A 17,057-nucleotide genomic window follows, 5' to 3' on the forward strand; every position below is an offset into this window, starting at 1 on the left:
GGGAAAAGTCCTTAGATAAATCAACATCTTCATATTTGTTTATTTGTTCTTCAGCTACAATATATGCTAACCTTGTTGAATTAAGATTTGTGTCACTTTCACATCTAATAGTTTGTTTTGTCTGGCTCAGATCAAAATACCACAGCTGCAGTTCATCCAGGCAGGAGAATAACCAGCTACAACAAGTAGAACAAGAACCAACATCCTCCAGAAGGTGCATGGTAGGGAGATGCAGGTGGACCTGTGAGGGAAGTTGAATTTCTCCCCCATCATCCAGACAACACTCAGGGCTGACAGTCATCTGGTCAGAGTGGGCAAAGAAGATCATCCTTGTGGAACCGACTGTCGCCTGGGAAGAAGGCTGTGATGAGGCCCATGAGAGGAAAATACCAAGATCTCATCCAGGTATGCAGAGAAAAAGGGTGACAAACATGGCTGTTTCCCACCCATGGGGTGTTAAAGGGGTCCCAGTACAGTCTGTCTGGATGGTGCTCACTGCACTTGTGCACAAGGCGAGGCAACAGAAAGAGCCTCCTGTTGGCTCTGATATAAGAGTGAGGAGGAGGAGGGGTGGAGGCCTGGAGCTGATGGGCAGTGATTTGGCCATCACTGCCTACCCGCCACCTGGTGGATGCCGCTGTTAAGGGTTGAAATACCCAGTAAAGGTTGGGCATAGTCTAATGACATCAGTTCCAGGTCAAAGGTCACTGTCATTTCATGGGTTGACTGCATTTCTGGCATCCTCAGATGTATTAATCAAGCGATAAGTTAAACTGGTTTTGCTTGATGGTTGGTTCCTGCATCCCACATATATTTTGCAACAGATAACTTTACCATTTAACTGTTCAACTTATACTAACAAATGGAAAGTTATGCATCTGCAACAGTGATAGGCTTATTTATGAATCAAGGGAATGGATGAAGCAACTCTTGCCAACCAACACTGGCATTAAGTGTCACTTGACTGCACAGGGTCTCCTGTCCTACCTGCACTTTCTCCAGTGTTTTTCCCCTCAGTTATCAACTATCTGCTCAGATTTTAAAATACAATCATGCTATTTTAGGAGCTCAGCTACTTTTATTAAGGTGTGAAACTGTGTAAGAACATTTAGCACAAAGTCCTTAAGAGGATGTACTGTGTGAATGATAGTACCTTCCCATCTTTGGAGTTTCCCGCCACTTGTCCCGTTGCTATGGTAACCATGTCAGGATGGACACTCAGACTATAGACAAAATAAAAAAGTATTTATTTAATTTTCTCCACCACTTATCTGTGGACAGTTCACAGTCATAGTAGGTTGTCTGAAGTAGAAATGACATTTCCTAGCCACAACATCTGGGCTTTCTGAACATATCCCCAGGACAGATGGGATATTAACTGAACATGCTAAATTACTTCAGTGTTCTGGGTTTGAGTGTGCCCCAGAGTTAGTTAGCCTGGAAAACCTCCAAAAAGGGAGAGAGACATCCACGGCACATACAATAACAATTGTCTCCTTTCTACACAAAGGAACAGAGGCTCTATTCTCAGCTCCTTCTGGATGCTTGAACATCTTTCCACTTGCTGCAGCCCACCAAAAGAAATTAATTTTGGGCAGCTGCTTCACCGCTTAAGGCATTTTCTGATACACTTGCTACTTTTAATTTAAGAACAAACATAAAAAAGGTGAGGACATAATTTTGTATTTGCCAGCAATGTATTTTTTTTTTTTTTTTTTTAAATGGAAACACAATCCTGACACTAGAAACTGGTGAAAGAAGAAACAATAACACCCCCGAGAGCATTTCAGTTTGTATCATTATGAAAAACATGTTTTAGTGGAATAACATACCATAATCCAATGGCCTCAAAATAAATGACATACAAAAACTAAGTAAGACAGGGAGGGATACCTTCATTTCAAGAAGAAGAAAAACTAAAACGTGTGGGAGGTGAAAATTATTTTGCTGCAGACATGAATAGATTCCCAGCTTGCTTTATGGGACCTGGGGAATCAGTCATGGCAAATGGTTGGGGTGCAAAAGTACTTGTGGGCACCTCTGCAAATAGCATTGTCACTAGCTGCATTTTTTTTCCTCGTTATTTTAAGTATTGGAGTGCCGTGATCACACTCACAAGTATATTGATTTTTGTTTCAGAATTTTTCTCCCCTGCTCTCTCTCCATTTCAGGCTTCACATGTACAGTAGTGTTCAGAATAATAGTAGTGCTATGTGACTAAAAAGATTAATCCAGGTTTTGAGTATATTTCTTATTGTTACATGGGAAACAAGGTACCAGTAGATTCAGTAGATTCTCACAAATCCAACAAGACCAAGCATTCACAATATGCACACTCTTAAGGCTATGAAATTGGGCTATTAGTAAAGGTGTCCCCTATGTAAGGATGAAGCCAGCACCTGTTGAACATGCTTTTCTCTTTGAAAGCCTGAGGAAAATGGGACGTTCAAGACATTGTTCAGAAGAACAGTGTGGTTTGAATAGAAAGTTGATTGGAGAGGGGAAAACATACGCAGGTGCAAAAAATAGGCTGTTCATCTACAGTGATCTCCAATGCTTTAAAATGGACAAAAAAAAAAAAAAAAAAACCAGAGAAGCGTGGAAGAACACGGAAAACAACCATCAAAATGGATAGAGGAATAACCAGAATGGCAAAGGCTCACCATTGATCAGCTCCAGGATGATCAAAGAGTCTGGAGTTACCTGTAAGTGCTGTGACAGTTAGAAGATGCCTGTGTGAAGCTAATTTATTTGCAAGAATCCCCCGCAAAGTCCCTCTGTTAAATAAAAGACGTGCTGAAGAGGTTACAATTTGCCAAAGAACACATCAACTGGCCTAAAGAGAAATGGAGGAATATTTTGTGGACTGATGAGAGTAAAATTGTTCTTTTTGGGTCCGAAGGCCGCAGACAGTTTGTGAGACGACCCCCAAGCTCTGAATTCAAGCCACAGTTCACAGTGAAGCATGGTGGTGCAAGCATCATGATATGGGCATGTTTCTCCTACTATGGTGTTGGGCCTATATATCGCATACCAGGTATCATGGATCAATTTGAATATGTCAAAATACTTGAAGAGGTCATGTTGCCTTATGCTGAAGAGGACATGCCCTTGAAATGGGTGTTTCAACAAGACAATGACCCCAAGCACACTAGTAAATGAGCAAAATCTTGGTTCCAAACCAACAAAATTAATGCCTCACAGATGTGAAGAGATCATGAAAAACTGTGGTTATACAATTAAGTAATAGTTTAGTGATTCACAGGATTGCTAAAAAAGCAATTTGAACATAATCGTTTTGAGTTTGTAGCGTCAACAGCAGATGCTACTATTATTGTGAACACCCCCTTTTCTACTTTTTTTTTTACTGATAGCCCAATTTCATAGCCTTAAGAGTGTGCATATCATGAATGCTTGGTCTTGCTGGATTTGTGAGAATCTACTGGTACCTTGTTTCCCATGTAATAAGAAGAAATATACTCAAAACCTGGATTAATCTTTTTAGTCACATAGCACTACTATTATTCTGAACACTACTGTATGTTTGAATGGCCATTTTTGGTTGATTGTGGCCATGTAGAGGGCAGGATATGAAGCAGATCAATGTGCACACAACTGAAAGCAGTGTGTGAGTTATAAAGAAGATTTTGGTTGCAGGGGTGCATACAGTTTTAAAAGTCTCACTTTTTGTATGTACATCATTTTTGCCTTTTGCTCGTGCGCACACTTTTAGTACTCATTCTATGCAATGTTTTATTAATGAGCCCCGTAATCCTGTTTCCCAGATATTCCCTAACAGAATTGAGCAAAAATATGGCCTATGGTCCAAACACAGCTCACAAAAGTACCCTAGCTGGTACCACAACATTAAAACAAATCCAAACCTCAGCAATCAGAGACCTTTTCTTCCAGATTAGTTATTGTACATCTTGAAATGTAACATTTATTGATTTTTTTTTTTTTTTAATTTCAGCTCACTAGAGCCATCCAATTTACTATAGGCCATGACTTTTGTGTGTGTGTGTTTTTAATTTCAGGATTAAACACATTACCAGCCACAGAAACCATATTGTTGGCCCTCTAAAAATCCTGCACTGACTGAATCATCTTAATTAGTGTAATTTTTTTAAAGTGCTCTTTGCATCCTAAATTTATTCAACAATTACAACTCCAAGTATAATGATGAAGTCAGAAAATTAACATTTTCACCTATGTACTGAATGACACTCCTTCCAGACTATCCTGTTTATGCTAACACTGAGTGTAGTGAGAATGAAATAGTCTGAACATCTTAAAACACTGATGTAACACATCTGACACACTGTCAAAATAAATAAACGTTACATTCCAGGATTACAATAATCAGATTACAGTGAACATGTGCTCTCACCATTTCACATCGTCGTCATGGCCAAGGTAATGTCTCTGCTGCTGCTCCTCTGTGTTGTATAGCACCACCACAGAAGCGTTGAAATAGACAATCTCTCCAGTCGGCAGCAGGTAGAGGTTGGAACGGCAGTCACGACCACGGTAGCCATACCTAGTCTCATGTCAGGGATAAAACTGAATATTGTCTTCAAAAGAAGACCTGAAAGATCAGCTACAATTTACCAGTGGGTACATCTGAGATGCAAACCTAGATTTGATGTTTTGGTGAAAGAAAAGTCTCCTCTATACCATTTTATCATGAAGCTGTATAACTGGGGATACAAAATCAAAACATGCACTGTGCACAAATCACAGCCACAGAAGCCTAGAACCTATCCTGAGTTGTCTTGGTGGCTTTCCTCACTCTTATGCCTTCTTGCACAGTCACTCAGTTTTTGAGAACTGTCTACTCCACACAGATTTACCATAGAGTCCCATACTGTTTGTATTTCTTCATAACTGATGTAAATAATGTCAAAGACATATTCAGTGACTTGGTAATGTTCATGTAGCCATTCCCTGAATTGGCTGAAGAAGGCTGGCAATAAAACTGATTATATACAGGTATAATACCAAAAGGGTCCATTACTTATGCAACCCATCAGCTTGGCTTTTATATTTTAATTAATATCAAGTTGTAGAGATTTGCTTTGAGTTTGAGGATGATGATTTACTTTTTGTATTTGAAATGGCATAAATTAAAATGTGTGAAATAACAAGGAGCCAAATACTTTTGCAAGGCACTGTACATGAGCATACCAAAAGGCAAATGCCAGCACTCTCTGGTTTCACTGTGAACCAAGCTGCATGCATGCACACAGAGGCCACTTGGCTTATTATAATATAGATTAACAACAATTGCAGCTGTTTAAAGTAGTGGTAGCAATGCCATATCAACAATCTAACTGGAAATGTTGCTCAGATCTCACAAGGACTACACCGGTAACAATATCTATTTTTTTCACATGCCAGTGTCAACATCAAGAGAAGGAATGTTTCTTGAGAAGTATGCAGGAGGAAAAAGGTTTGTTACAGACCCCATCTGCAGTGAAAATAGAGTCATTTATTCTGAAATAATTTTTAATGAAACTTCTGACTTATTTGGAATTCTGCTGTAATAAATAAATACACAGTCTACACTTCATAATAAATGATATTAACTGAATATTCTAATAATCAACATAGAAAACATATTGTGATACATTTAGCAACATCTCCCAGCCATACTCATACATAAGCATGAAGATTAACTCAATGATACATCTTTATTAGATAAATGTTATTTTCTCCTCTGACATCCAGACAGTCATTGTTAGAGATGCTGAACAAAGATCTGCAACTAGATAAAGAAGTCGCTCACTCCGTCATTTGTTAATTCAGCCATTCAACTGTGAATGAGAGAAAAAAAAACAACCCACAGCTTTCATTTATAACATTTTCCCTCTGGCAGTCTAAGGATACACCCACTGCAGTTTGAGTTTGTGGTCAGGCATCGGCACCTTGTGGTCAAGACTGTAGCTCTCCCTCTGTGCATCAGGGATGTGCATGGTGATTGGGCGACCACGGAGGAACATCCTCACATACCCATCCTCTGTTCAGGAGAGAAGCAGAAGTTTGAATGAAGCAAGCTGAATAATGAAACTCAAGTCAGGCTAATAGGGAGGAGAAAGGGGAAGAAAAAAAAGAAAAAGAGGAAAAAGTGATACTTTTTAGAAAAAAAGACCACTAATTAACCTGAAAGTGTTGACAACTTCACTTGCAGATTCTTGATCCAAATACAGATGTAACAGACACAGATAAACTCAATTTCCTGTAGTTAAAAATTGGTTTGACATGCTAAATTAAAGAAGCAGGAGGAAGACTCTACTCTTTAAACGCAGCTGAGGCCATACGTGTACATACAGCTGAACCAATACTGTATATACACACTGACACACTGTATTTTCCAGAATTTCAAGAGGTCTTCCAAGTTATAGTCCAGTATGATTTATACAGATGAAAACAAAATTATTAGGCCCCCTATGAAATTTAACATTTCAAATTTTATCCAACTGCTTTTTTAACAAAGCAAAGAATTTTCAACACAGTATTTAAAAAAAAAAAACTTAAAATAATAATAACAATCCATCCATCCATTTTCTTCCGCTTTATCCGGAGTTGGGACGCGGGGCAGCAGCTCAAGCAAAGCCGCCCAGACCTCCCGATCCACACACACCTCCCCCAGCTCCTCTGGGGGAACCCCAAGGCGTTCCCAAGCCAGCTGAGAGATGTAGTCCCTCCAGCGTGTCCTGGGTCTTCCCCGGGGCCTCCTCCCAGTGGGACGTGCCCGGAACACCTCTCAGCGAGGCGTCCAGGGGGCATCTGGAAAAGATGCCCGAGCCACCTCAACTGACTCCTTTCGACGTGGAGGAGCAGCGGCTCGACTCCGAGCTCCTCCCGAGTGACCAAGCTCCTCACCCTATCTCTAAGGGAGCGCCCAGCCACCCTGCGGAGGAAACTGATCGGAACGTAGATCGATCGGTAAATCGAGAGCTTTGCCCCCCTACTCAGCTTTCTCTTCACCACGACGGTCCGATACAGCGACCGCATCACTGCAGATGCTGCACCGATCCGTCTATCGATCTCACGCTCCATCCGTCCGTCACTCGTGAACAAGACCCCGAGATACTTAAACTCCTCCACTTGAGGCAAGGACACTCCACCGACCTGAAGAGGGCAAAGCACCTTTTTCCGGTCGAGAACCATGGCCTCGGATTTGGAGGTGCTGATTTTCATCCCGGACGCTTCACACTCGGCTGCAAACCACCCCAGTGCACGCTGAAGGTCCTGATTTGTCGAAGCCAACAGAACCACATCGTCCGCAAACAGCAGAGACGAGATTCTGTGGTTCCCAAACCAGACCCCCTCTACACCCTGGCTGTGCCTAGAAATTCTGTCCATAAAAATAATGAACAGAACCGGTGACAAAGGGCAGCCCTGGCGGAGGCCAACGTGCAGTGGAAACAGGTTTGACTTACTACCGGCAATGCGAACCAAGCTCCTGCTGCGGTCGTACAGGGACCGGATAGCCCTTAACAAAGGACCCCGGACCCTGTACTCCCGGAGCACTCCCCACAGGGTGCCCCGAGGGACATGGTCGAACGCCTTCTCCAGATCCACAAAACACATGTGGACAGGTTGGGCGAACTCCCATGAACCCTCGAGCACCCGATGGAGCGTGTAGAGCTGGTCCAGTGTGCCGCGACCAGGACGAAAACCACACTGCTCCTCCTGAATCCGAGGTTCAACCATCGGTCGATTCTCCTCTCCAGTACTCTGGAATAGACCCTACCGGAGAGGCTGAGGAGTGTGATCCCCCTATAGTTGGAACACACCCTCCGGTCCCTCTTCTTAAACAGAGGGACCACCACCCCGGTCTGCCAATCCAGAGGCACTGTCCCCGATCGCCACGCGATGTTGCAGAGGCGTGTCAGCCAAGACAGCCCCACAACATCCAGAGACTTAAGGTACTCAGGATGGATTTCATCCACCCCAGGAGCCTTGCCACCAAGGAGCTTTCTAACCACCTCGGTGACTTCGGCCTGGGTAATGGATGAGTCCGCCTCTGAGTCCCCAGTCTCTGCTTCCTCTTCGGAAGACGTGACGATGGGATTGAGGAGATCCTCGAAGTACTCCTTCCACCGCCCGACAACATCCCCAGTCAGGGTCAACGGCTTCCCACCCGCACCGTAAACAGTGCTGGTGGAGAGCTGCTTCCGCCTCCTGAGGCGTCGGCCTGCCAGTACCTGTCAGCTGCCTCTGGGGTCCCACCTACCAACATAGATAAGTTGGACTCCTTCTTCAGCTTGACGGCATCCCTTACTTCCAGTGTCCACCACCGGGTTCAGGGACTGCCGCCGCGAAAGGCCCCAGAGACCTTGCGACCACAGCTACGAGCAGCCGCATCGACAATGGAGGTGGAGAACATGGTCCACTCGGACTCCATGTCTCCAACCTCCCCCGGGATCTGGGAGAAGCTCTCCCGGAGGTGGGAGTTGAAGACCTCGCTGACAGAGGGTTCCGCCAGTCCTTCCCACCAGACCCTCACGATACGTTTGGGCCTGCCAGGTCTGACCGGCTTCCTACCCTCCCAGCGGATCCAACTCACCACCAGGTGGTGATCAGTCGACAGCTCTGCCCCTCTCTTCACTCGAGTGTCCGAGACACGTGGCCGAAGGTCAGATGATACGACTACAAAGTCGATCATCGACCTCCGGCTCAGGGTGATCCCCCCCCCCCAGGTCTCACTGTCGCCACCTACGTGGGCGTTGAAATCCCCGAGGAGAACAATGGAGTCCCCAGTCGGAGCGCTATCTAGTACCCCTCCCAGGGACTCCAGGAAGGTCGGGTACTCTGCACTGCTGCTCGGCCCGTAGGCCGAGACAACGGTGAGAGACCTGTCCCCGACCCAAAGGCGTAGGGACGCAACCCTCTCGTTCACCGGAGTGAACTCCAACACTTGGCGACTGAGCTGGGGAGCAATAAGCAATGCGACCCCAGCTCTCCGCCTCTCCCCGTGGGCGATGCCAGAAAAATGAAGCGTCCAGCCCCTCCCACGTCCCAACAGCCAGGGGCTGTGGGCATGGACTGGGCCGCAGGGCCACCTGCCCTCGACCGCCACCCAATCCTCTCTGCACCCGACCCCCATGGCCCCCTCAGAAAAAACTCTCAGAAAAAAAAATGATTTTTACAAGCATTAACCCTCCACTGGCCACACAGGATCAGGGTGAAGATTGAAATTTGAACGGTACTGAAGCAAAATCAGCCGAATATAGGCTCAATTTTCTCACATACCACTGAAGACAGTGCTTTGCTTTTAGTTTTCTGGAAAGCACATGCCAGGGGCTTGCAAAGGAAGTGAACTCCAGACTGATGCTGTCATTTATTTCAGAGCAATGTTAACCCTTTTCAGCCTTGGTTGCCGGGTAGGGCACTTTTGGACCCCTTTTTTCACCATGTGGGTATCTTCTGATTTTCAAAAACTTTGTATCATCTAAAAGCTCTTGGTATGTGCTGCTAGAAAAATTACCCACTGATATAAAACAAACACCCCTACACATAGAATTAAAGCCCTCTTTTCAGGGTATATCCCACTTTTTGCATATTTTTTAATGTACAGTCGTATGTTTATAAATGTACACAATACATAGGAGTTATGGTGCATAGTTACCTAAAATGCATAAATAATACATGTACAACAGCTCTTTTTCATTTTTTTTTAAAATATAAAATATGTAAACCTTGAACTAACTAATTATGTTAACATCCTAATGCATTCTGTTATTCACAATCAACCCTTGTACCTCTGGTTCTGGACAAAAAAAAGCCCACAATTTTGCCAGGCTACTCTGTAAATATTGACTTCTACTCTGTTGCCAACTTCAGGCTGTCAAACCATGCCTGCACTCTGGAAGCTTCTTGACTAGATAAAACATAGTTCTTTCTAAGTCCAGTGGTGTCTGGAGCATCCATCAAGAGAATGTGAGTGAAAGGTACCCAGTATTCGTCCACCATACGAGGCCAGTGGAAATTTGAGGCTGGTCCATTTGGGTGCAAAAATGAAACTTTGACATCGTCATTCTCTTGAGATTGCTCAATGATATTTGCCAACCACCAATGGCCATCATACAAGCAGGCCACATAATGACCAGGGATACAGTCTGCCAGTTTTAGAGGCTCAGGTATAGGGGTACCGCACTCAAATCCGACCTCCTCTTCACCCGACAAACGTTTGACGAGAATGGTACCATTCCTAGTTACACTGAAACAGTGGTTATCCCTGGTACTCAGAACTTTCTTAGCCCCCTCAAATCTCTTCAGCTACTGCTTTGAGTGCTTCTGAACATCCTCACGCTCAACAAAAATTGTCTCAACCCCCTTGATATTTACGTGAGCCCACTCAAATAAGTCATGGGGAGTAAGAATATGACCCGAAGCAATTGCTTTCATACTGTGCCTGCTGCCTCCCGCTTGATTGTGCCCCCTATTCCATCGCAAGGACTCCTTCCATGAGAAGTGGCAAAAAAATGCCATTCTGCTTCCATGTCAAAGTCTTCCTTGTGTTGGAGAAGGTTGCAAAAGTTCTTGAAATTTTTATATTGGGAGGCTGCCCCATCGCTGAAGCAATATGCACTGCTTAAAGTTGTCGGGATACCTGTTTTGATCAGGGGCACAACCTGAGTGAGGAAATAATTAACTGCAATTGTGTCGTGTTGCAAGTGATTGCTGATTACACATATGCTTCAACAATGCAGGGAATCATTCATCTTGTAGTACACAGTAAAGGGATGCAGGGTTGCTTGGGAATTATCCCAGTGGTAACCCTGTGCTGCATCCTGTACTACAAATGAGTAATTCTCAGCAAAGTCAAGCAGAATGATGCATTCATCTTCCCCCACGGTAGTTTTTAGCTTTTCCAGAAAAGCCCCCTGATTCTTAGCAATAAAGTGATGGGTGGTTAGTTTATCAACCATGGAAGCCAACTTCTCAGTGTAGGCTTGACAATCAAGAACATGCTCTACAATAGTTGTTCTGTCAACGGTAACCCACTGCTTGAATCTAATTTTCTCAAGCCCTGCCACAGCCAACCGTTCCTCTAGAAAAGAGACAAGTGCCTCATTTCCCGGACATAGCTCACATCGGTGAAGCATGCAAGTTTTTGACTGCACTGAACAGACCATCTTTGACATCAACTCATGATAATCAATTTTATCACCTGGCAAGCTTGCTAACATTAGGGTACTGCTTTTTTTTTTTTTTATTAAATGTACAATTCATTTAAGTTCAACACAATAAGTCTTTTCTGCACCTGCTGCTTCTCCCCATTCAAATCTTTCACATTTACAAAATCTTTTGCCCCTGGTAGCATTCTAGTAAACTGGTCATTTTCATAGAAAGCCAAGACCTTGTTAATTGTTTCTAAAGCTATTTGCCGACTGCCAGTTTTATTGAGTAAGTCAGGAAGAATTCCATTCTGTTTCCGCATTTTTACAGCATTTCTTGCAACATAGTTTGTAACACCAAACCTGCTCACAATCTGTTTCCTACTCCAGGAAACAGGGACACATGTAAGCAGTTGTATCTTTACTCTTGTTGATGCAGCATCCACTTTCATCTTTAGCTCATCCAAGAAGATGTCATAGTCCCTGCATACACACGGCCTTTGCCATTTAAAAATGAAGCAACATTTTCAACACCGTCACAGACTATCAAATATGGGAAAGTGCCTGAAAAGGACATTCCGAGGGAGGCATGGGTATGGTTTAACAGTTTTGCAAACCTGTGTATTGTGTACATATTACTATACATTAGAATATATGCAAAAAGTGTGATATACCCTGAAAAGAGGACTTTAATTTTATGTGTAGGGGTGTTCGTTTTATATCAGTGTGTAATTTTTCTAGCAGCACATATCAAGGGCTTTTAGATGATACAAAGTTTTTGAAAATCAGAAGATACCCACATGGTGAAAAAGAGGGTCCAAAAGTGCCCTGCCCGGCAACCAAGGCTGAAAAGGGTTAACACTGCTCTGAAATAAATAACAGCATCAGTCTGGCGTTCACTTCCTTTGGAAGCCCCTGGCATGTGCTTTCCAGAAAACTAAAAGCAAAAGCACTATCTTCAATGGTATGTGAGAAAATTGAGCCTATATTCGGCTGATTTTGCTTCAGTATGGTTCAAATTTCAATTTTCACCCTGATCCTGTGTGGCCAGTGGAGGGTTAATGTTTGTAAAAATCATTTTTTTCTGAGAGTACAAGACAGACTTGATACATTCTGAAAAAATCAAATTGATATCTTATTTAGTTTGAGTTAGATCCTCTTAAAAATGCTTACAAACCAATAACAAAAGGTTAACGTTGCCATGCCCCCTTTTTCAACAGCCTATAAAATCGGAATGGGTGGAGATATTTAACTGGAACGAAGTGCAATCTTCATCTTACACCTCATACCACAAAATATAAAAAAAAAAAAAACAGAGCAATTCTGAGACCACGAAACTGGAAGCCTTGGTCTTTTCATATGGAATGTCCCAGACTCAGTTTTGCTGCCAAGTGCTTGAGGTTTTCTTTCAAAATCTTCGAATATCCTTTTATCAAGATTCCTTCCACCTTGATACGATTCCCAGTTCCAACAGCACTGAAGCATCCCCAAAGCATAATACTCCCACCACCATATTGTGCTGTGGTGACGGTGTTCTTTGGGTTATACGTCTGTCTCTTTATTCTCCAAACATAAGCAACATCTTTCTGACCAAAGAGCTCTAGTTTTGTCTCATCTGACCAAAGGACATACTTCCAATCTGCATAATCAGAGCATACGTCAGCCTGGCTTGAAGTTGTCTTGTCTGCAGCAGTGGAGTTTTTCTTGGTCGGCAAAATCGCCTGTTCAGGGCTCTAGTGATCGTCTTCTTTGAGAATACAATTCCGGACTTCACCAAGTCATTCGCTTGTGTCTTGAGAGTTGTTTTGGGGTCTTTAGACATCTATAGCTAGTTTTCTTTCCAAAGTCTTTGAAATCTTTCATTTCCTACCTCTGCCAGGCTGTTCTGTGTGTGGCTCTTTGAATTTTGTGATGATGCTTCTTGACACCTGGAAACGCTCACTACACACCAGGAGCAATATAGGGGATTAAAGACATTGCCCGAGGGCCCTTAAACCGCGGTCCCACCGAATAATGAAGGATGAAGAAGGAGCCACGCACCCTGTTTTTTTTTTTGTTTCATGAGCTATCGTGGCAGTATAGTGGCTCTTAGAGGCATTATCTTCAGTTAACGAGGCTCCTCTCTGAGCGTGGCGCTAATTTCAAGATGTTCAAAATTTAGCAACAACAGCGTGGCGCAGTTTGTGTTCGAGTTACTGCGACGGCTTAGAGGCATTTGTGTGGTGCTTAACGAGTCTGCAAAAAGTCCATTATCCGTGCGCCTGGCACCTTCGCAGGACCTGACAGGCTATTTTTGGAACAGATCTCCTCTTGCGCACACAATTCCACCTGCTCTGTGCACTGGACTATATGAAATAATTATTTTGTAGTGGATTAATCATTTTCTGCCAAACCTTGGATGCTGAAAACACCTCTAATCACTTCTAGAATCAGAGGACTGTTTCATCTGGACACTTTTTCCCCTCTCCTTCCTGCTCCATGTGGAATGTATTTTGAACAGCTTAAAGTAATTATTTTTAATGTTTTTTATAGCTTGATAAAACAGTTCCTAGCTGTAAAAGTATATCTGTATGTTGATGTCTGTTGTATGTAAAAGTATGTTGATTTAATATCTTGTTAATGGATCACATGACCTCCGCTGTGTGCGCGCACTGAGGCAGGACCTGAGAGGTTATTTTTGGAGTGGCTCTCCTCTTGTGCACACAATTCCACCTGCTCTGTGCGCTGGACTCTATAAAATAATTATTTTGTAGCGGATTAATCATTTTCTGTCAAACCTTGGATGCTGAAAACACCTTTAATCACTTCTGGAAGTAATGGATCACATGAGCTCCGCTGTGTGTGCGCACTGAGGCAGTGACTCATCATCACGCTTCAAACAAGCATTTAGGCAGAACGCCAGCTCACAAAAGAGTGATATTTCAGTCAATATTGGATGAACACAAAGTTAAAATTTGGGTGACTGCGTGAAAGTGGAGGTGTGTTTAAAGCCATGGAAGATAACTCCAGTGGAGCAGAAATAAACGGACGACCTCAAAGTCAAAAGTGGAATCACGTTGTAAAAATGATTGTGTTTAAAGCCAGGGAAAGAATAAAGCCAGCAAGCCACCGATGGAAAGGAAGCCACTTAGAAAGAACACAGAGGTGGCTGTCCATGAAAGGACAACAGCAGCACGCACGCAAAAGAGCGATTTTGCAGAAAAACGGACAAACAAAGTTTTGTTTGTTTAAAGCACAGAAGAAAAGAGCCATGGAGCCAGCGAGGAGCACAGAGGCGGCTCTCCAGGAACCCGTGGTTCGGGTCTAGCAGCCTGGCGCACAGCGCACAACTGCAGAACTGTGCTGGAGTGTCTATTTTTGGAGTGCGTTAAAAAAAGAAGGGACATCTTTAAATGCTGCTGTGAATTGAAAACCCATACTTTGAATGGACCAGGTGTGGGAGGGCTGGACCAAACTCATGCCTAAACGTGCGCCAACACGGCGTTATCATGGCAATACGTGGCTTAGTGTGGCTGATGCAAGCCATTCGAGGCTGTAATGACAGGTCGGTCGTGGCTCACTAGAGGCTGCTACGCGGCACATGCGGGGTACAGAGTGGCACATAGTGGCACCTTCATAGTGGATACGTGATAGATCAAAACGTGGGTCATTCTTCGAATAATCACCCCACACCCATGCGTGGCTCCTTCTTCAGCCTTCATTATTCGGTGGGACCAAGGTTTTAGTGATTTTCCAGTCAGGCTGGGATTTGAACCAAGGATCTTCTGGTCTCAAGCCCAATGACTTGACTACTAGAGCATCCCCTCCCCTAAACTGTGATAACATTGTATATCCTCCTGCTTTGTGAACATGAATAATTCTTTTTCTCAAGTCTGAACTGGTTTTTTTTTATGCTTTCTCCAGTGACAGCTCAAACCCTTATTGAAGTTTTTAAATACTGTGTGTACATTGGAAGATAAACCCGTTTTAACTTTATTTCAAAAGCTTTGAGAATTTCAAAGAAAGCATATTATTGCACAACAGTGGTTTGTGCACTGGTTCAACAAAAAGGTCAGTTCTTAAGGGGGCTAATAATTTTGACCCTAGTAGTTTTTGTAAAATAATTTTGTTTCTGTGTGCAAAGTAAAACAATGTAAGCATCCAAAAGTAAAAGCAGGCTTTTTAGAAATGATTTGTTGAAAATTCCTTGCTCTGTTACAAAATCACTCTGGAAAATTGAAGAAAATGTTAAATTTCATTTGGAGGAGGGCGCTAATAATTTTGTCATCTGTATAAGTCGTACTGGACTCGTAGAATCTCTTGAGCCTGTTAATTAATAAATAAATAAAACTTATAATCCAGAAAATGCAGACATTTGCCAAGAACTGGGAAATGTCCTTCTGCAAAATACAATTTCCACTCATGCTGCCAAATTACAACGGTGCATTTTTCACCACAATCACTACACAGCAACTTTAACAAGATCGCCACAGGAACTAACATTAAACATTTGGAAATAATAAAAAAAAAAAAATCCCAATTATTTACCATTACTTACAGTCTTCCCATGAGCCTCTGTGCATTCCTGTGTGAGAAGGAACTCCTCCCCTGAAAGCAGCTGTCCCCTCAGCAATGTGATTTCAACAAATGACCATTATTTTCACTGCTCAAACTGTATCAGGAGAAGTTTTACACCACACGGTGACTGATTTACTTCCTCCTTTAGTGTCCTCAAAACAGCTACTCAGGAGTTCTCCTGCAAAGTTCATATATGTTACGCAACAACTCCCTGTTAGGGTCCAAGTACACCGTGATTGCCAGGGTGGGAGGACCCTATTGTACTGGCTCAGATTTTACCGTTTCTAGCCATCAAAACAGTTAAACAATTTGTAAGGCTATTTTTGACACCTCCATAGTTGCTTTCCTCATCCCTTTATGGGAATCTTTGGAAGAGCCTTTAGGGATTTCCCCCACCTGAAAGATCCTAGGTTTACAGAAACAGTTCTGCAAGTGGAGAACTGATTGACCAGGATTCAGTTATTGCAGCATCATTTATTGTACTACTGCTTTATGCAATCTAGCCTTATTTTGCTCTCTCTGGTTTATTTTCTTACATAGGCATTTTATTTTTGTTAGCAAGAGTAATCAGGAGTTGACATATCCCTCCAGTCCCCACAAATCCATCAAACAAAGTGTCGGAGATCATACAAGTACACCCTTATGCGAAATATGAAGGAAACTGGTCAATTGGTTCTTGAAATATCTTGCTAACAAGGGTGGCAATAACAATATCTTGAATATCTCGCTGTGACCTTGAGATAGACCCTAAGGTCACTGTAATCGACTGGTGTTGTTGATGTATCTTTGGCACAATTACAGCTTCAAGTCTTCTTGAATATGATGCCACAAGCTTGGTGCACCTATCTTTGGGCAGTTTTGTCCATTCCTCTTTGCAGCACCTCTCAAGCGCAATCAGGTTGGATGGGGAGTGCAGTCATTTTTAGATCTCTCCAGAGATGTTCAATCAGATTCAGGTCTGGGCTTGGCTGGGCCACTCAAGGACATTCACAGAATTGTCCCGAAGCCACTCCTTTGATATCTTGGCTGTGTGCTTAGGGTCATTGTCCTGCTGAAAGATGAACACTCATCCCAGTCTGAGGTCAAGAGCGCTCTGGAGCAGGTTGTCTTCCAGGATGTTTCCGTACATTGCTGCATTCATCTTTCCCTCAGTCTTGACTAGACTCGCAGTTCCTGCCGCTGAAAGACATCCCCACAGTGTGATGCTGCAACCACCATGCTTCACTATAGGGATGGTGCCTGGTTTCCTCCAATCATGACACCTGGCATTCACACCAAAGAGTTCAATCTTTGTCTCATCACACCAGAGCAGCCAGCTGTAGGAAGAGTCCTGGTGGATCTGAACATCTTCCATTTATGGATGATGGAGGC

General features: G+C 43.2%; 1 protein-coding gene across 3 annotated transcripts in view; it reads right to left on the bottom strand.

Moving 5' to 3' along the window:
• Positions 1–17,057, bottom strand: part of eml2 (EMAP like 2) — a 185,271-nt gene that overhangs the window by 32,835 nt on the left and 135,379 nt on the right. For all 3 annotated transcript variants that reach the window (XM_034168500.1, XM_034168499.1, XM_034168501.1), the window contains 3 exons: positions 5,890–6,019; positions 4,391–4,540; positions 1,154–1,223 (listed from right to left, as the gene is read on the bottom strand). In XM_034168500.1, coding sequence (XP_034024391.1) covers positions 1,154–1,223; positions 4,391–4,540; positions 5,890–6,019 — 350 coding nt within the window. The remainder of the gene's footprint in view (positions 1–1,153; positions 1,224–4,390; positions 4,541–5,889; positions 6,020–17,057) is intronic.

Source organism: Thalassophryne amazonica, chromosome 4 (assembly GCF_902500255.1).
Source record: "Thalassophryne amazonica chromosome 4, fThaAma1.1, whole genome shotgun sequence".
NCBI lineage: Eukaryota > Metazoa > Chordata > Actinopteri > Batrachoidiformes > Batrachoididae > Thalassophryne > Thalassophryne amazonica.